A 21,290-nucleotide genomic window follows, 5' to 3' on the forward strand; every position below is an offset into this window, starting at 1 on the left:
CCTGATTTTGATCGTGTATTTCTTAGCAACTTTACCTGATTTTTGATCATATTTCTTGTATCTTTTACCTGATTTTGATCATATTTTTTGTATCTTTACCTGATTTTGATCATATATTTTGTATCTTTACTGATTTTGATCAGTTTCTTGTTCTGTCTTTGGTGATGTGTTATTTTGTTGTATCTCCAGTTCACCGCCGATACGACAGCGCCCACACTCAGCTCGTTTGACTTGAAGATGACAGGCGGCACTCCCCGCTTCTCATCGATCTCGTGTTTAGCGAAACGGTCAACCAGACATCCGCCACGGCGACTTCGTTCACGCTGCAGCAGACCCTTGTTGGCGTTGCTGCCGTCCTCGTACAAACTGACGGGTACGTAGTTGAGGGAAATTCTTAGCACTGGCTGGAACGATGACGTGTGTTGTTTCTCGGTCCGGATCTGTCTGGGTAGCATTCACGATAGATCTCCTCTCTTGTTCACATGGTGCTGAATATTCGTTGGCGTGCACACGTGCGTGTGTGTGTGTGTGTGTCTACGTGTCTACGTGTGTGCATGTGTGTCCGTCTGTCTCCACACGTCTGTTCCACTACTCACCTTGTTGTTCTGTTTCTGTTGGCATACACACATACTGGTGTGTTATCCAGGAGGCACTGTCACTCGAGTGAACCGCACCATTGTCAGGATCACCGTCACGGCAACCGACCTCGCTGCCATTCGTCGTCTGAATCCGCTCGCTACCACTGCGGCCCTGACCCATATCTCGGTAAGGTCTGCACGAATGTTTGGTCTCTGCTGTCAGCCTGTCACGGACTTGTCTGAGTCATGGAGTGTGTCTGTGTACCGTTGTTATAAGACAACACAGCACTGCGATTGCAGTCGTTTGCCTACTTGGCGAAAACACGCGGGCAACTTGCTTCCATCTGAATGTCACCCAGCACAACCCATTTGCCATGTTGACAATTCGCTGAGGGCTTGCTTATTGCTTATTGCGAACTGTGTGTTTGTTTGTTTTTGCTTACCCCCCCCCCCCCCCCCCCCCCTCCTGTGTGAGCTGATTGTGCAATGGCGTAGTTAGTAACACCGACACTCTACACACCCACCTGCAGGGGCGTGGGAAGGTATTCGACATTGGTGCGGCTATGCAGAGGTGGAGGTCCGGTGGGCGGCCCCACTGGAAAATTTGGAAATCTTTTTCCCAAATAGGACATAATGTATTGCTTCGAAAATCGCAATATGAAAATTATTGATGCGCCTTTAGCCGCACCTGCTGTACCGGTTCCGACACGCCTGACCCGAGTAACTCACTCCATTGTAAACATTGCACCATATTGTCATGAAGGCGGTGTGACGCTGACTAGCTGTTCTTCTTGTATCTTCTCTCTCTCTCTCTCTCTCTCTCTCTCTCTCTCTCTCTCTCTCTCTCTCTCTCTCTCTCTCTCTCTCTCTCTCTCTCTCTCTCTCTCTCTCTCTCTCTCTCTCTCTCTCTCCCCCCATGGATTTCTTGTACAGTTTCTCGCCGGTGCTATCAATGATGTTTCCGGTAATCGTATCCTGGCCAGGAACTCCACCGTCGGCAAGGCAGCATCTAACGTCACCGCTGATCTTGTCAAGCCATCCATCCTGTCCTTTACACTGGATTTGGATGCTGGTACAATGTCAATTGTCTTCACAGAGGCTGTCGATGCTACGCAGTTCAATGCCACACTGGTAAGAGAGATGGGTGTGTGTGTGTGTGTGTGTGTGTATGTGTGTGTGTGTGTGTGTGTGTGTGTGTGTGTGTGTGTGTGCGTGTGTGTGTGTGTGTGTGTGTGTGTGTGTGTGTTTTATTCACTGGCCAGAAAAAGTCACTTCATAGCTGTGTGGTGTAGACCAGGCTGAATAGTGGCGGTCAATTCTTCAGCCTTGCAAGCTGTTGAATGGTGCAATCCCAGCACAAGCTGCTATGGCTTCTGCTGTAGCATCGCTATCATCGCCTTCAGCGATGGGCGTCCAATGGTCCAATGGTCCAATGGTGTGTGTGTTGTAGTTATGTACGCAACTCAACAATAAAATGCCAAATCTAACCCAGGTCAAGGAACTGAAATTTGCCGTGTAATCATTTCTTGGATTGGTCACAGGCCATCGCGAGAATGAGCGATTTCAAACCATAGCCGCTGCAACCTGTGCATGCTAAGCTGCAGGGTGGCTGAAAAAACAAACACCTTCTTTCCTATTCTAGTCCACCCTTCTGATTTGTTGTGTTGCTCCTGCTGGCGCTCCATGTCCTGCGGTTGTGTGTATGTGTGTGTGTGTGTGTGTGTGTGTGTGTGTACGTGTGTGTGTGTGTACATGTGTGTGTATTCGTAGGTTACGATACACGGCACAAACAGCAGTACTGTGTCACCGTTCTACAAACTGACCGGTGGTACTGCTGCCACGGCAACAGCCAATAGCAGCATCCTTGTGGTGACCTTCTCCACCGTGGACAGGTGAGCTGGTCTGGGTGTTTTGAGCATATTGTGAGCAGCCTATGGCCTGTGTTTGAGCATATTGTGAGCAGCCGATGGCCTGTGTTTGAGCAGATTGTGAGCTGCCGATGGCCTGTGCTTTGAGCATATTGTGAGCAGCTGATGGCCTGTGCTTGGAGCATATTGTGAGCAGCCGATGGCCTGTGTTTTGAGCATATTATGAGCAGCTGATGGCCTGTGTTTTGAGCATATTGTGAGCAGCTCATGGCCTGTGTTTGAGCATAGTACTGGAAGTGTCCTTTAGAAGCTGAGCGAACATGCAGTGATGGAGAAGTGTGAGGGACGGATGAGGTTTATGCTCGTGGGAACGAATCTCGGTCAAACACATCACTCATTTTGCTTCCCTCTCATCGTGTGTGTGTGTGTGTGTGTGTGTGTGTGTGTGTGTGTGTGTGTGTGTGTGTGTGTGTGTGTGTATGACAGGAATGTATTGAAGAGCAACAGCTCCCTTGCCACACAGATCAGCAACACCTACCTGACTACAAGTGCTGTGGTCGTCAAGGACGTGGCTGGCAATGATGCCGAAGCCAAGCTGAACCTACAGGTAATAACAGCTAGTGTACAGTGCAGATCCCACATACTGACCTCAGGGCTGGGTGGCACAGAGCACTGGGGAGTGGTACGACGGGGGTCGGGTCGGGGTTTCCCGGGGGGGGGGGATTGTTTTTCGGCCAACCGGGCACGTTTTAGCGCTCTACAGGTGCTCTGGGTGGACCATATATTTATATATTTATTACAACATCTCAAGACTCGGTGGAAACACCGGCCAATGTTAAGAGAGTGGGTGATTGCCAACCACGGGAGGAAAAATGGTACGACCATGGTGGTGCTGGTTGTAGCGTGTGTGACGGCGTGTGTGACGGCGTGTGTGACGGCACTGCACTATACCTATGCGTAGAGATTGAGTTTGCGACTTTTTTGCCCTTACCATCAAGCAGAAAAGTGTTTTCCGAAGATCGGGTTCATGTGCAGCGCAAGTGTAGTATTTACAGCGAAGACGTCCACGTTCGTATGTGCATCTTACGTTTGTCTGTTTGTTCTGACCTTCATCCTATCTTTGTGCTTTTGCAGGCGAACAATGTCACCACGGACTCAACCTCTCCCACCGTTCTGTCCTGGACTCTCGACTTGGACGCCAGCCTGATCACTATCAATTTCAGCGAGCCCGTTAACGTAAGTCCGGCGCTGCAGTGGGGTTGGCAAAATCATTCTTCAGCCCCTTGCAAGCTGTTCAATGGTGCAATCCCAACACAGGTTGCTATGGCTTCTGCCGTAGCGTCGCTATCATCGCCTCCGGCAATGGGCGTCAAACGGTCCAGGGGTTGGTATCCATGACGATATCTGCTGGGTGACGGTGCGTGTGTGCATGCTGGGCGACGGTGCGTGTGTGCATGTGTGTTTGGTTTCTGATAATACGAGTACAGAATCAAGCATGTTCTATTGACCTAGGTGCGTCAGAGAAGTGTATCTTTTGGCGTGAATCATGTGCTTCGCTGTACACCATACGGTATGGAAATAATGTGGTGATTTCGATTGTTTTCTCTCTGCTCTGCTCTTCCCTGTTTGTTTGTCTGTCTGTCTGTCTGTCTGTCTGTCTGTCCGTCCGTCTGTCTGTCTGTCTGTCTCTATCTCTATCTCTCTCCTCCCCCCTCTCTCTCTCTCCCTCTTTCACTCTCCTTTCCTTCTTTCTTTACAGACATCATCATTCCAAGGACGTTTTATCACTATCCAGAACAAAGTGAGAGATGGCTCTGCATCTCTGCGTCTTACTGCCGGTAGCAGCACCTCACCCCCAGGCACTAGTCTGTCGTTTACCATGACTGCAGCCGACACCAACGCACTGAAAGCTAGAACCGACCTGGCGACAGGTGAGTCGCGTGCAGAACAACGTGTCATTGTAGTACGGTATTTTGTGCAAATCGTGTGTACGTGGTGTTGATGCATGCGCATGTGTTGCTGTGGTGTGAAAAGCAGTCTTCGTCTTGAGATCATCATGTCTGTAGTTGTGTTGTAGCGACCTGACTCTGACGCTTTCGTTGCTATCACATTACAAGCATGCGCAAGAAAATAAATCATTCTCCTTGGCCTCAACTTCTTGTTGTCCGGTTGGCCATTGTAGCCGTCGTCTAGGGCCCGACGTAAAACCCTAAAGTGTTTCCGTCGTCTCGTCACAAATGCAGTCTTTCAAATGTAGTTATTTATTATCTCGTCAGACGTTGTCTGAGTGTGGAGGTGGCGTGGGGTCTGGGAGCAGGAGTGAATACTGGTAGCTTGATTTACAGCAAACATACGTACCACAAAGTACAACGATCGCACCCCATGGCACGATTACACGCCCACAACTATGGCATTATACGCATTCCCGCGGCAGCGTCAACCAAGCAGTTATGCTTGATCCACACGTTCGCTTATGCTGGACATCGGCACAAAGCAGATGTAGATATCTCCTAGAGAATGGGGCTCTACAAAAACCAATGACTTGCCACAGCTATGTACAGTCAGGGATATGAAAGCCGTGTGGCGAGGTGCTCTCGCAGCACTTCATGCTACATTGTAGAGTTGTTGCAGCCTGCGATGTGTGCACATAATATATTTATGTGTGTACATGTACTTGTATTATTGTGCATATGTAAGGAAGGTGGTCCGCAAGTGGAGTATATTGTAGCTCAAAGTGTCATGCTTTTAAGAAATCGTCAGACAACTGATGTTTGTAAAACCTGGAACTTTGTGCGTGTGTGTGTGTGTGTGTGTGTGTGTGTGTGTGTGTGTGTGTGTGTGTGTGTGTGTGTGCACTTGCGTGCATGTCTATGCTCAGGTGCGGGCAACACATTCTTGGCTGCCCTGCCTGACACGGTGTTGGACCAGTTCAAGAACAAGCTGACAGAACGCACAATACTGAATGGCCTGACGGTAAGTCTTGCACACACGTCTTTCTCTCCCTTTTTTTCAAATTCAAAACTTTCCGATGATCCATAAAGAGAGAAGGACCTGTAAGTTACTCGTCATGACTGCCAGTCCACCAAGGTGACGAGATCATTATTACGCAGTCAGATAGTGCGACAACACGGCACAAAACTGACAAGACTGTCTGACTGTCAGTTTTGTGCCTTGTTGTATCTGACTGTATGACCTTGGTGGACTGTTAGTCATAACCAGTAACTTATAGGTCCTTTTCTCTTTACATATTACTATTGGCTCAACATCCGAGTAGATTCCGATAATCCCATCATTATTTTGAGGGTATGACAGCGGGTCTATTCGAGTTTCGCCACCACAGTTATCTTGACCCTGGATGGCATACAACGTCTGTTGTCTTGTAACGTACTTCAGCTGTCTTTGGGTTTCTCGTATGGTGTGTGTGTGTGTGTGTGTGTGTGTGTGTGTGTGTGTTTGTGTGTGTGTCGCAGGATGTGCTACAAAAGGGGCTTAGCTTGACGACTTGTTTTCCTGTCCATTTGTGTGTGTGTACGCGTGCATGGACATGTGTGTGCTTGTGTGTGTGTGTGTGTGTGTGTGTACGTATGTGCACGTGTGTGTGTGTGTACGTGTGTGTGCATGTGCGTACGCATGTGCCCTTCTCCCCCCTCCCTTACTGCTGTTCGTTTGTTCTCCGCTCGTGCAGGTGTCTAAGTTCACCAACGACCAGACCAAACCCAGCCTGGATACGTTTGATCTGGACCTGAACGCCGACAAGCTCACGTTGAACTTTGACGAGACAATCGACATCTCGACGTTTGACGCGAAAGTGGTGACGCTCCACAATGCCGTACCGTCAACGGCCAACTACACGCTTACTGGCGGGACGCTTCCCACCAACCACACCAGCACCGTGGCAATCACACTGCTAGCGGCCGACTTCAACGAGCTGCGCCGCTTGAACATCTGCCGCAACAAGAGCAGCTGTTTCATGTCGTACACAAACACTCTCGTCAAGGATCTGGTCACGCTAAGTATCGATGCTCGCAATGCCAGCGTAGCCAAGCAAGTCGAGAAGTTTACCAACGACAGCAAGGGCCCCAGCCTGAGCCAGTTCACACGCTTCGACCTCAACATCGGCGAACTGGAGCTCAGCTTCAGCGAGGTGGTGCGGGCATCGAGTCTCGTTCCTAGCGGCCTCGCTCTCATGACGTTGTTTGAAGCACCGTTTGCAGAGCTTAACATGACCGGGGGTACGACCACCTCGCAGAACGGAGTCAAGATCATCTACAAACTCAGCACCGCGGACATTGTCAACATCAAGAAGCAAGCGGACGTGTGCACGTACCGTGGCAACTGCTACCTACGCCTGCACGCCGGTGCATTCACCGACTTGTTCGGCAATCCGTCAGTCGCAACCACCGTCACGAGTCCTGGCTTCGTCGTGCAGACGTTCAAAGCTGACGCCATCAAGCCGCGGCTGAACAACTTCACTCTCAACATGAACACGGGAATACTGGCTCTGACGTTCAACGAACCTATGAGCACCATCAGCGTGGACGCACGCGAGATCACGTTCCAGTCCAAGCAGAACACGGCCGTGAACATCGAGCGTTTCAAGCTCAACGGCGGTACCGTTGTTCCTGGCTCCGTGGACGACGTCGTCATCCGCATCAACCTGACCACCGCAGACGTCGACAGCATCAAGGCGCTGACGTACGTCAAGGCCAAAGCCGACACGTTCCTGGCGCTGACGGAGCGTGCTATTCGCGACACGGCACGCGTTGGACAGCCTGTGACGGCCATTGCCGGCACTGCCGCACTGCAAGTTAGCAACTACACCAAAGACAGCACACCACCGGTGCTACAGTCCTTTCACCTGGACTTCGTCAACGACCGCCTGTTCCTGACGTTCAACGAGCCGGTACGCGGCGGCAACGCGTCGTTCACCACCGCTCTGCTGACTCGCGTCTCGCTTCAGGCGTCCGACAAATCCCCCGGCACCACCAGCCACAAGCTGACGGGAGGCACCGTTCTGACCCTGACGGACGGAACCAAGACCGTCACTGTCAATCTACTCAGCGCCGACGTTCGTTCTCTCAAGATCAACACGTCTCTGGCGACAAGTCTCACTAATACGTATCTAACGGCAACGGCTGGCTTCATCCAGGACACGGCCCGCAACGATCACGCGGCCATTGTCACGCCGAAAAAGGCGACGGCGTTCACGGCGGACACGACTCTACCTCGTCTCACCGCCTGGTCATTGGACGTCAACGTCGGCAAGCTGAATCTGACGTTTGATGATGTCATGGACGCCAGCACGTTCAAGGGCAGCGCCATCACGCTGCAGAATGCCGCCACGCAATCCGCGTCCGTTGCCTTGACAACCACCAGCACCACGTCGAGCTCCAACGGCAACACGATCGTGGTGGACATCTCTGCTAGCGACTTGCTCAAGGTGAAGGAGACGGTGGGGCTGACGCGCGGTTTGGCAACGTCCTACCTCACCCTTCGTGCCGACGCCATTGACGATGTGGAGAAGATTGACGTGGTTGCGATCACGGACGGTAGAGGCATTCAAGCAGGCAGTTATGTTCCTGACAATGTTCGCCCAAAGCTTCTCAACTTCTCTCTTGATCTCTCCGACGGGAGTCTAAGCCTGACGTTCGACGATACCGTGCTTCTGACTTCGTTGAACACGACCGGCCTGCGTATCCAGAGTGCTGCTAACCTCTCTGCTGCCGCTCTCGGCACTCAGTCAGTAACTCTTACCGCTGGTGCTGTGAGTAGATCAACGGACGGCAAGACGCTGAATGTAAGTTTTGCGTTTGTGTGTACGTGTGTGTGTGTGTGTGTGCACGTGTGTGTCCGTCTGTCTGTTTATCGTTTGTCCGTGTGTCGTGCGATTCTCTGTATTCCCTGGCTGGTAGGATGCCGATAGTTTCGCCTACCTACTGTTGTGGACATGGAAATCCGGTCGCACGTCTAGCGGCCCCAGGGCGCTGGCCAAGCAGCCGTGGATAAGCCACACATGCATTTATCATGTTTATGGGCTGCAGCGCGCTGGTCGCATCGGATCAACATGACTGTGCACTTCACGCAGCGTTCTGTACGCGCTGAGGGCGCCGGCCCCGGTCAATCGACTGGATTTCCATGTCCGCTACAGTGGTATGCTGTGGCCGTGGTATCCAGTCAGTCCTGTTTGGTTGTGTATTCTTGTCCTGTTGCAACATGCCCGGTCATGGTGACTTGTTTTTATGTCTGCATGTTCATTGATGTGTTGTTGTTGTGTGTGTTTGTGTTTCTGTGTGCATGCCAACGTGTGCGTGTGTGTGTGTTTGTGTGTGTGTATGTGTGTTTCCGTGTACGTGTGTCTGCGTGTGTGCATGTGTGTGTGTGTGTGTATCACGCGCACGTGCGTTGTTGTCGTGTTCCGCTTCACCCTCTCTCTCTCTCTCTCTCTCTCTCTCTCTCATTGTCGCAGGTCAACCTGACGGCCAACGACCTGAATCTGCTCAAGTCGCGGACCGCGGTGGGCTCACGCCTGACCAACACGTTCTTGTCGATGGCCAACAACTCTGTGCAGGACTCTCACAACAACTTCCTCTCGCCGGGCATCACCAACGAGTTGGCCCGTGCGGCATCCAAGTACACGGAGGACAAGACAGCGCCGACGATCAGCGACTATTCTCTCAACATGAATACGGCTGTGCTCACGCTGACCTTCTCCGAGGCCATCGACAACGCAACCTTCAACATCGGCGCGGTCACGCTGCAGGAGGCTGGCGCTTCCACGGCAACGGCCAATCGCGTCACGCTCAGCTCCGTCACCCCAGTGTCCACGCTATCGCTGACCACCGTACGCGCAACGCTACTGGCGGCCGATCGCGACAGCGTCAAGGCCAAGCTGAACCTGGCCAAGGCGGCCGCCAGTACGTTCCTGTCGGCGTCGGCGTCTCTGGTGCGCGATCACGCCGGCAATAACTACACGGCGCGCAACGTGTCTGCGGGACTGCAGATCAAGGCGACCGGGTACACTGCCGACACCACCGCACCCACGCTGCTCTCGTTCGTCTACGACGCCAACGCAGGGCAGCTGCTGTTGACATTCTCCGAACCGGTCAAGGGTGGAAGCACGGCCGTAAAAACCAACGGGTTCACCATCGGCAGCCGCAAGCTAACCGGTGGTAACGTTACGGCGGCAAACAGCGACAAGGTTACCATCACCTTGACGACCACTGATCTGGATGCGCTGCAGCTGCTGCCGACCATAGCCGTGTCCAACGCCACGACAGTTCTGTTGCTGGATGACGCTGCCGTCTCCGACACTGCCGACCGGCCGATCGCCACGCAAACCCTGACAGCGGCCGGTTACGTGAACGACACCACACCGCCCACCATCACGGGCTGGTCGCTCAATCTCATCACGGACCGAATCATTGTCACCTTCTCCGAGGTCGTCAAGGCGTCGTCCGCCATTCCGGCACGCTTTGTTCTGGAGAGCGCTAACGTCTCGGCCAGCGACACGTTCAATATCTCCACTCAACCGGTACAGACTAACGGCCGTTCTCTCACATTCCAGCTACTGCGCGTGGACGCACAGACCATCAAGCAAAACACCAAGCTGGCCACGGCGAAGACGAGCAGCTTTCTTCGTGTCGGCGCCGGTGCGGTGAAGGACATGGCGGACAACGACATTGCAGCTCCTGCCGCCGCCTCCATTCAGGTTACAACGTATACCGAAGACAGTGCCAGCGGTCAGCTACAGAGCTTTGAGTTCCATCTGTTCAACAACACGATCGAGCTGACGTTCGATGACCCGATGGACGCCACCTCGTTCGATCCCACCAAGCTGACGCTGCGAGATGCCAAGACAGGTGCCGTCAACACGTTTGTGTTCACAAACGCCACATCAGCGCAGGTCACGCCTGGACAGACGGCGGCCTTTATCACCGTCAACATAGGAGCAAAGGACGCGGACAGTCTGCGCACGAAGATCGCGTCGGGGCTGGCCAGCAACATCAACAAGACGTTCCTCAGCTTCGACGGCACCGTGATCAAGTCCTCGTCGGGCGTGGCAATCACCGCTCGAGCGGCGACGAATGCCCTGCAGGCGTCTGCGTACACGAGCGACACCGGTGGGCCGGTGCTGCGTAGCTTCTCTCTCGACGTGGACAGCGGCCAGCTGCTGCTGACGTTCTCGGAGGGCATTCAGAACTCCTCGCTCCTCTTCACCTCCATCACGCTGCAGAGCAGTGCGACGAGTCCGGCCGCCTCGGTTAAACTCACCGGCGGTACTCTACACAGTCATGTGACTGGTGTCGTCACGGTGAACCTGACAACCGCAGATCTCAATACCATAAAGTCACAGGCGCTGGGAACGCTGACTTCGAATACGTTCATCACCGCGGCTCTTGGCTACGTCAAGGATCTGGCAGGCAATGCTGCCGACGCAAGGACGGCTCTCGGTGCCACGTCGGTGCCGAAGGATGGCACGAACCCCAACCTCATCTCGTTCTCCGTGGACATGGACTCGGGCAAGCTGACACTCGTGCTGGACGAGATAATCGACGTCAGCACCATCAACATGTCTTTGATCACGCTCCAGCATGCGGCCACGCGTAACACCAACCGTTCTCATGCTCTGCTGGGCGGGACCAGACCGACGGTAGACAACTCCAGCGTGGAGCTCACTCTCTCCTCGTCCGACCTTAACACAATAAAGCGTCTTGATCTGTGTCAGTCCGCCGCTGACTGCTACATCAGCTTCCCGAAAGCCTTTCTCAGCGACACTGCGCAGAACTCCATTACGGAGAAGGCCAGCACGGCGGCACTAAAGGCATCGACGTACACCAACGACACAACGTCTCCCGACCTGGCCAAGTTCGTGCAGATCAGTCTGAACGCGGGAACGCTGCAGCTGAGCTTCAACGAGCCTGTTCAGGCCGGCAGCGTCGACGTGAAGCGGTTGACGCTGCAGCGATTCTCCGCGCCGCAGGTCGGCCACGTGCTGACAAACTACACGCTGACCAACTCTACCGTCACCAGTACGGGTAACACACAGGTGCTCAACATTAAACTGGATACGTTTGATCTGAATGCCATCAAGGCCCGCGCCAAGGCCCCCTCGCTCTGTACATCGCCCAGCGACTGTGTTATCCGCCTGCCGAAGGGTTTCGTCAAGGACGTAGCCGGCGGGGACAACACCCTGGTGGCTGACACATCTGCCGCCGCGCTACTCACCGCAGCTCGTGATCCTGCGGTCCTCCTCGATGCCACGGCGCCAAAACTCACCGCCTGGCAGGTGGACATGAACGCCGGTACGGTGGCGTTGACCTTCGACGAGGTCGTTGACCATCTGGAGCTGTCTACCACCGCTCTGCTACTGCAGAGCGCCAACGCGGTCAGCACTAACTCGCTCAATCTGACGGCCGGTTCCGTTGCTACGGTTGCGGCCCCATCCACTGTGCTCGTCTTCCCGTTCCTGGCTAGCGATCTGACGGCGATCAAGGCCAACGAGAATCTGTTTGTCTCTGCCAACACGAGTTTCATCAGCTACACCAACGCACTGGTTAAGGATACGACGGGCAACGCGTTGGAAGCGCGGAACCTCTCGGCTGCTTTGGAGGGCAAGTTTGTCAAGGACAGCACGCGCCCGAGCGCTCAGAACTTCCTCTCCCTCGACATGAACACGGGTAAGCTGCGACTGAAGTTCAACGAACCCATGGCAACTCGCGGCATTGTCTACACCGGCATCACTCTACGCAGCACAGCCACAGCCACCACGCCAGTGTTCACGCTCCGAGGCGGATCGGCGGTGCACGTCACCCGCGTTGGCACGACGACCACGGAAAAGACGGAGATCGAAATCACCATGACACCGGCCGACGTGCAGGAGATCAAGCTGCTCACTGGTTTGGCGACGAGGAAGGAAAACAGCTTTGTGACGATCGACGCCGGTTCGTTTAAGGACCTGCACGACGGCAGCGGAGGTAATGGTATCAATGCTCTCACCACCGGTCTAGAGGCGGGCGTTTTCACCGCAGATGTCATCTCTCCCAAGATCCTGAACTTCACGCTGGATGTGGACAGTGGTTCGCTGGTGCTGTACTTTGACGACGTCATGAACGCCTCCAGTCTCATCTCTACCCGCCTGCAGCTGCAGAGCACCACGGATAGCGACACGACAAAGCTGAGTCTGAGCGGTGGTACCACCGCTAGCACCGTTGGGTACAACATCACCTGGCAGCTCTCCACGCTGGACCTGAACCTGCTCAAGTTGAAGTCGGGTCTGGGCACGAGTACCGCCAACACGTTCCTGCGCGCCAATGGCGGCGCTGTGTCGGACGTGGCGGGCGTTCCGTCGATCGCCCTGTTGCGCGAGAACGCGCTCGGCGCTCTGTCGGTGGTGGTGGACGGCACCGCGCCCGTGCTACAGAACTTCACACTGGACCTGGCGCTGCATCGCATAACGCTGACCTTCGACGAGGCCGTCGATCTGACGTCCATGGACGTGACCAAGCTGCGGCTGGTCAACCGGGCCGACGTCAGACCCGTGGCACCGGGCTTCTACCAGCTGACGAACGGCACGACGAACGCCAGCACAGACGGCACGACGATAACGGTGCAGCTCTTCAAGAAGGACTACAACGCCATCAAGGGTGAGCCGAGCCTGGCGACCAGCATTGCCAGGGCAACGCGGAACACGTTCGTCGACTTCCCAGTCGGCTTTGTGAACGACACCGCTGGCAATCAGATCAAATCCCTGCGCGTTGTGGACAGCGGGGTTCCGTTGCCGGCGTCCGTGCTGACGCAGGACAATGCCGCTCCAATCCTGACCAGCTACGATCTGGACCTGAACGGGGCCAGTCCGTCGCTGAAACTCACGTTCAACGAGCCCGTCAACTCCACCAGTGTGAACGTTGCGCGGCTGACACTGATCAACTCTCGCACGTCTCCCAACTCAACGGTGGCGTTGACCGCCTCCAGCACGGCGTCCGTCGTGTCCGACATCATCACCATCACGCTGTCAACCACCGACGCGGACAACATCAAGCTCAAGTCGGCATTGGCCGTCACCAAGGGGACCACGTTTCTCTCGGTTGGCGCCGGGTTTGTGCGCGACTACGCTAACCAGGTGATGGTGGCGATCGCTAACGCAGCCGCCGTCGTACCCACCGTATTCACCGAGGACAGCACGTCCCCCAATCTGACCTCCTACACCATCGACATGGGCGATGGAACGCTCAAGCTCACGTTTGACGAGCCGATCAAGGCGTCCTCTCTCAGCGCCACGGCCATCACCATTCAGAGCAAGGAGTTGTCGCTCGCGGTTCCGTTTCACCAGGTCAAGTCCGCCACACTGGTGCCGGCCAGTAATGGCCGAGTGCTGACCATGCGGCTGGGCCTGACCGACACGAACGAGATCAAGCGCACGACCGGTTTGGCCGACGTGCAAACTGACACCTTCCTATCATACACCAGTGCGGCTTTCACGGACATGGCCGACCGACCAGTTGTGGCGATCCCCAACACCAAGGCAAGAGCCCCGACTAGCTACAGCAGCGATGGCACATCCCCGACATTGCTCAGCTTTGAAGTGAACATGACCAGTGGGGTGCTGACAATCAGCTTCTCCGAGACTGTCAACGCCTCCAGCCTTAAGCTGACGTCCGTTGTCCTGCAACCGTCCACCGCCATCGCTGTCGTGGCCGGTTCGTCTGTTCGTCTGACGGGCGGTGTTCGCAGCACGGCCGATAACTCTGTCCTGACGGTGACGCTGTCCCGTGCCGATCTGGACCGGGTCAAGCTGGCCACTGGCCTGTACACGACCGCCGACAATGCTTTCTTGCTTCTCGAAGCCGGGGCAGTCCAGGACAGGTCGAGTCGACCGATCGCCGCCGTCAATGCTTCACGGAAAGCGAAAACGTTCGAGGCCGACAAAGCTAGTCCGTCGTTGACCTCCTATGACCTACGTATGACTGGAGGCGTGCTACCATTGGAGCTAGTGCTCAAGTTCAGCGAAGTGATCAACATCTCCAGCTTCGATGTCAAGCAGTTGACGCTGTTCTCGAAGAACGCGCTGACAGGCAGCGTCAGCGTACGGCTGACCGGCGGCGTCGTCGTGAATTCGACTGTGAACACGGCCGATGTCACCGTGCAGTTGAGCACCGCCGATCTGGCCAGTATCCGTGGCAACTCGCCGCTGGGCGTGTCCAAGGCGTCCACATTCCTCTCCATGACCAGCACCGCCATCGAAGACATGAACAAACGGGCGGTAGAGGCGCGCACATTCCTCCAGGTCACGACTCACACGGCTGATCTGACTGCACCCACGCTCTCCAACTACAGCATCGACCTGGACGGAACGGGCAGTCTTGTGCTAACATTCAGCGAAGCAGTGCTCTCTGCTAACTTCACCGTGGCGTCTCTGACACTGGCAAATACAGCCGCCACACCACGCTCCACCATCAAGCTGACCAACAGCACTTCGTCGGCCGTCACCGGTCAAACCACACAAGTGCAAGTCGCTCTGAGCGCGTTTGATCTGAACAAACTGAAGACGGACAAGACCGTTGCCACTCGTCTCAACACCACGTTTCTGCTGGTGGCGGCGCGGGTCGTGCCGGATCGTGCCGAGAACTTTGCCGCTGCCATAGCGACGCCTCGTGCCGCTAGCGCCTATGTGGGTGACACCACGTCGCCGCGGGTAACCGGCTTCGATCTCAACATCTCCAGCAAACTGGTGACGGTGCGCTTCTCCGAGAACATCGACACGAGCACGTTCCAGCCAACGTTCCTCACCATTCAGAGCAATCGGGCGGCTACGCCGACCCAGCAGGTGAAACTGACCGGAGGATTCCTGAACTCGACGGACGGCACTACACTGCTGTTCACTCTGACGGACGCCGATCGTAATAATATTCAGTCTAAGCTTGGACTGGGTATTAGCCAGGCCACCACTCACCTCTCTCTGACAGTGGACTTCATCAAGGATCACGCCGGTAATCTCGTGGAGCGTATCACTCCGGCGCAGGCATTGCAAGCTGGCACGTTTGCCGAGGACGTCATTCGTCCGTCGCTCGCTTCGTTCAGCTTGAATCTGAACACGAGCCGACTGGTGCTGACGTTCGACGAAACCGTGCTGCTTACCTCTCTCAATCTCACTCACTTTCAACTGCAGAACGCGCAGACCACGGCTGCCGTCAAGTACACTCTCACCACCGTTGTCACGGCAACCACGCCGCTCAGCGTCGTCAGCGTGTCGCTATCGGCAATGGACGTGGCGGCGATCAAGACGCGTCACCTGTGCAACACGACGGAGAACTGCTACGCGAGCTTCGCGGCCGGCCTGGCTACTGATGCCGCTGGTAGACAGGTCATACCGCGCGTGGAAACCAACGCACTGAAGGCGAACGTCACCATCGACGCTCTCGGCCCGAAGATCGCTCAGTTCACGGAGATCGACTTTGTGAAAGGCACGCTGACAATCTCGTTCGACGAGCCTGTGGACGTCTCAACTCTGCAGGTGTCCGCTATTGTGCTGCAGGATTTCTACGAGCAGCCATCACAGTCGTACAACCTCACTGGCGGATCCACGGCGTCTGTCGACGGTCCCGTCATCGTTATCAACATGACTGCAGTGGACTTGACGGCGATCAAGGCACTGGACAACCTCTGCCACAAGCGTGGATCCTGCTACCTTCTGACCAGCGACAAGCTGGTCAAGGACATCCAGGGTGTGGCAAATCGGCCGCAGTTAGCCGGAGCACCAGGGCTGGCCGTGCGTCAGTTCACGACGGACTCGACAGTACCCACCCTGCTTGCCTACAGCCTAGATCTGAACGCCAATCGCGTAGTGCTGACGTTCTCGGAACCGATGCGAGCCAGCGACCTGCGCATCAACCTGCTCACGCTGCAGTCTGCGGCCATTGCCAACACAACCACCTCATACACGCTTACCACCAGCACCGGACCGACGGTGGACGGGCTTGACAAGGTGACCATTGCCTTGTCGGCCGTGGATGTTCGGGCCCTGAAGACACGCAGCATCGCTGTTAGCAACACCACCACGTTCCTGCGCGTCGGCGCCAATGCCATCACGGACATGTCATTCCCGACGGCCCGAGCTCTGGCGGCCATCGTGAACGGCACAGCTGTCACGACGTACACTGCCGACAAGACCGCTCCTCGACTCACCTCCTTCACATACACGCACGACAAGGATCAGCTGCTGTTGACGTTCGACGAGCCGATCAAGCGCAGCACTCTCAACGTGTCTGCGTTCACCGTGCACTCGGCCGCCATCGCAGGCGCTAACCTGACGCTGACCGGGGGAAACGTCACCGACAACACCCTCGTCTCCTTGACAGCCACCATACAGCTGACGGCTGGTGACGTCCAGCGTATCAAGCTCTCCACGCAGCTGCTGCGTAACCTCTCCACCACGTACCTGTCGGTGGTTGCGGGCGGTGTGCGTGACGCAAGCGACAACGCGATCAATGCCACCGCTGCGTTCCTGGCCAGCACATACGTGAGCGACGCCACACGCGCTCAGTTTACTGGCTGGCAATTGGACATCAGCACGGGCGCGATGAACCTAACCTTCTCGGACGTGGTCCGCGCCAGCACGTTCCTCGCCACGGCATTCACCGTACAGGACGCCAAACAGTCCGCGAACAGCGTCACCTTGACGACAATCACCAAGGTTACCGACACTGCCGCTGACGGGTATGTGCTACGCGCCACATTGGGCGCGGCCGATTTGTTTGCCATCAAATCCAAGCCGGGTCTGGCCCGCAGCACGGCCACAGCATTCATGACAGTGGGAGCTAACGGAGTGGACGACGTTTTCGGCGTGGACATTCTCGCCGTAACCAACGGCAATGCAATCCAAGCGGGCAGGATCAGCGAGGACAAGGTTGTACCGCGTCTGCTGCAGTTTGACCTGGATATGAATACTGGTACTGTCTCTCTGTCGTACAGCGATACAGTGAACGTCACAACATTCGACCAGACCAAGGTGACGCTGCAGAGTGGTAATGTTACGACTCCCACCACCATCACGCTACGCAACGGGACGGTATCCCAGAGTGGCGTGGGCCGGGTCGTGAACGTTGTCGTCTCGCCGGGACAGTTCAACCTGCTGGCCTCGCTACCCGATTTGGCCGTTGACAACGCCAGCGTGTTTGTCAAGCTTGCCGCGTCGTCGGTGCTCGATCTCTCCGGCAATGTGGCACCGGCTGTTGTGTTGCTGCGAGTGCAGAACTTCACGGCGGACGGTAAGAAACCCACGTTGCAGAGCTTCTCTCTTGACATGAACACTGGCGTGCTGCGACTGAGCTTCTCGGAGACTGTCCGTGCCCAGTCGCTGGTCACCACCGGCCTTACGCTGCAACACGTGGCGAACAGTGTGAACCCCGCCCAGCGCTACACTCTGAAAGAAGCCGGCACCGTTTCCACGGCGAATGCCACCGTGGTCAGCGTAACTGTATCCGTTAGCGACCTGAACAGCATCAAGGCGATTGCCGTACTGGCCAAGTCCAACACGTCGACGTTCCTCTCCATGGCAACCAACACGGTGCAGGACATGGCCTCCCCGCCGAACGGCATTGCGGCCATCTCTACCAGCCAGGGCAAGGCGGTGACCGGGTACACAGCCGACACGAACGACCCGCAGCTGGTCAACTTCACGCTCAGTCTGAACACTAAGCCCGCCGTGCTTATTCTCACGTTCAGCGAGGCTATGCTAGCGAGCAGTGTCACAGTCAGCGAGCTCACGCTGCACGAATCACGCACCGCTGGTTCTCAGAGCCACAAGCTCACCGGTGGGACAAAGTCGACGGCTAACGGCGTCACCATAACTGTCAACTTGACCAGCGCCGATCTGCTCGCTATCCAGCGTCTGAATCGTACGGCAGTGGCCGATGCCAACACGTTCCTCAGCGCCACCAAGACGGCAGCCACGGACATGTTCGGCAGAAGTCTGGTGGCGATTGTACCGACGTCCGCCCTACTAGCCGTGTCGCTGACCGAAGATGCTACCCCGCCGACTCTGGACTCGTTCTCTCTGGACATGGATCGTGGTGTACTGCTGTTGACCTTCAGTGAGGTGATTGATCTCAGCAAAGTCACACTAGGCAGTTTCATTCTGCAGAGCGACCTGGCCGGAGCTAAGAAAGTCACCCTGTCCGCCAAGAGCCGGATCACCACGGCAACGAACGCTCGCAGTTTTGAAATCACCCTCGGCGACGACCTGGATACTATCAAGCTGGAGCCACTGCTCGCCACACGTCTCAACAACACGTTCCTGAACATGACCGCTGCGGCCGTTCGCGACATGCAAGGCGTTGCCTCGGTTGCCCTGACGACCGCTCGGAACGCATCGTCGTTCACGGCGGACAGCACCGCTCCGACCCTGTCCACATTCACGTACGACGCCAGCCTCAGCAGCCTCAGCATCACGTTCAACGAGCCAATCAACGTGGCCACGCTTTCCATCACTAAGTTCACGTTTGTCAACAACCGCACGGGAAGTATTCTGCCGGCAACCGCCCAGCAAACACTGACCGTGTCGAGCAAGGCCACCAACACCGCTAATAGCAAGATACTCAACATCAATGTTGGGGGTGCGGACACCATCGGCTTGCAGAACAAGCCCGAGCTAGCCACCGGTGTCTTAAACACCTACCTCAGGGTTGACGCCGATGCTATTCGCGACATGGCCAACCAGCCGATCGCCACCATTCCGCAGTCGCTGGCCGTGCGGGCCACCAACGTGTCCGGCGATTCCAGCGGTCCCAACATCACCAGCTTCACGCTAGACGTGAACCTGGGCTCCCTGCGAATCACATTCTCCGAGGCCGTCGCCCCCAACAGCTTCAACACGTCGCGCATCACGCTGCGTAACTCCACCGCTGCGGGTGGTCATAGCATAGCGCTGAGCCGTCAGGGAACCGTCAGCCGGCCCAGTGCCACCGTTATGCTAGTGCTCCTGGACAAGGTGGACATCGACGCCATCAAGGGTGCGCGCACCATCGGCACTCTTGTCAACAACACCTTCCTGACGCATGCCGCGGGCGTGGTGTCCGATTTCGCCTCCAACCCAGCCCCGGCCAGATCCGTGGGCATACAGGCCACGAACATCACCGTCGACAGCACAAACCCGAAACTCTCAGGCTTCGGGCTGGATATGAATACGGCCATCTTGTCGTTGACGTTCAGCGAAGCCGTTGACGTAGCATCGCTGCAGCTCAACCAGGTACAGTTTCAGAACCAACGCTCCGGTATAGTCACGTACACACTGCGCAACTCCTTCGCTCCCGCCACGATCTCGTCCGTAGCCAACGTTACGCTGAACAACACAGACTTGAACGAGCTGAAGCGCTTCGCCCTGTGCTCGAACACCTCCGACTGCTACCTGTCGCTACCGTCCACCGCCATCAAGGATGTGCAGGGCAACCCGGTTACCGTGGTAACTAGCGCCGCGGCGATACTCGCCAGCCCGTTTGTGGCGGACACCACCGCTCCGGCGCTGCTGCAGTTCGTCGTCATGGATCTTGACGGCACGGGTCTCGTCACGTTGGACTTCACCGAGACCGTCAAGAGTACATCGTTCAGTGTCAGCTCCATCACCTTGCAAGACTTTCAGGGCACGCTCGGCGGGGGCTCCGTGTCGGTTCAGCGACGTCTAACATCGGGCACGCTGACAACTACGGACGCATCGCGCATCTCGTTCCGGCCCGCCAAGGCGGATCTTGATTTCGTCAAGGCAACCAGCAGGCTGTGCGTTACTGCGCCGGCGTGCTTCGTTCGCTTCGATAGCTCTCTGGTCACCGACCAGGCCGGCAACAACGTCACAGCCGTCGGAAACTCCACGGTGCAGAACGTCAAGGAGTTCCCCCTTTCTCTCTTGGAGGACTTGACCTCACCACAGCTCCTGGCCTGGCGCCTGGACATGAACAGCGGACGCGTGGTTCTCACGTTTGACGAGCCCGTCGCCAGCAGTGGCATGCGATCGCAGGAGATCAGCCTGAGGAGCAGCGCCACTGGTGCCACTACGTCTTACAATCTGACTGGTGACACGGCTCGCAGTACGGGTAACACACTAGAAATCACGTTCACGCTGCTCCCGGCCGCACTGCTGGCTCTGAAGGCAGACACGGCACTTTGCACGGGCACCAGCAACTGCTTCGCCGCCTTCTCCGCGTCCCTCGTGTCGGACACCAGCGCGAATGCCATTGTGGCGCGGAACACGAGCGCTGGCCTGCGGCTGTCCAACTTCACGCGCGACTCTGTGCGACCGCGCCTGATCCAGTTCACGCAGCTCAACATGGACGCCGGAACTCTGCAGCTGTCGTTCGACGAGCCCGTTGACAGTGCTGCCTTGAACGCCACGCGTCTCACCCTGCAGTCAAACGCCGCCGGGACTGGGTCCAAGTACACTCTGACCGGCTCCCAGAACATCACCGTTTCAACCAACAAGCAGCTGCTGACCTTTACCTTGGTTCCTAATGACCTAAGGGCAGTGAAGGTCCTGACCACGCTGGCCTCCAACAAAACATCAAGCCACATCACAGCGTTGGCTGGCCTCGTCAAAGACACAAGCGGCAACGAAGCTAGCGCCCTCACCACGGCTTTACAGGCAAGATGTGCTGATTGGAGCGTTCATGATAATAATGTGGTGTAGCTTGTTCAATCTAGTGTACACGGGTAGGATTTGTACACTTCTTAGTTTGGATATATTGGCTGCTGGGGAATGTACGGACCTTGGACAAGCACTGCACCCTGCTGATATAGCATGAGTGGGGGACAGGGTTTTGTGCAAATATTCATCCTTGTATTGCTCGGCTTTCCGTGTTGT

At 56.1% G+C, this 21,290-nt stretch overlaps 1 protein-coding gene across 1 annotated transcript in view; it reads left to right on the top strand.

Moving 5' to 3' along the window:
- The window catches only part of LOC135825719 (uncharacterized), a gene marked incomplete in the record, with an annotated part of 167,999 nt that overhangs the window by 7,901 nt on the left and 138,808 nt on the right, over positions 1–21,290 (top strand). Inside the window, 10 exon segments of the mRNA XM_065338340.1 lie at positions 191–373; positions 647–765; positions 1,512–1,709; positions 2,349–2,470; positions 2,933–3,053; positions 3,581–3,682; positions 4,206–4,377; positions 5,325–5,419; positions 6,132–8,243; positions 8,913–21,071. Coding sequence (XP_065194412.1) covers positions 191–373; positions 647–765; positions 1,512–1,709; positions 2,349–2,470; positions 2,933–3,053; positions 3,581–3,682; positions 4,206–4,377; positions 5,325–5,419; positions 6,132–8,243; positions 8,913–21,071 — 15,383 coding nt within the window.

Source organism: Sycon ciliatum, chromosome 10, assembly GCF_964019385.1.
Source record: "Sycon ciliatum chromosome 10, ocSycCili1.1, whole genome shotgun sequence".
In the NCBI taxonomy this organism is placed as follows: domain Eukaryota; kingdom Metazoa; phylum Porifera; class Calcarea; order Leucosolenida; family Sycettidae; genus Sycon; species Sycon ciliatum.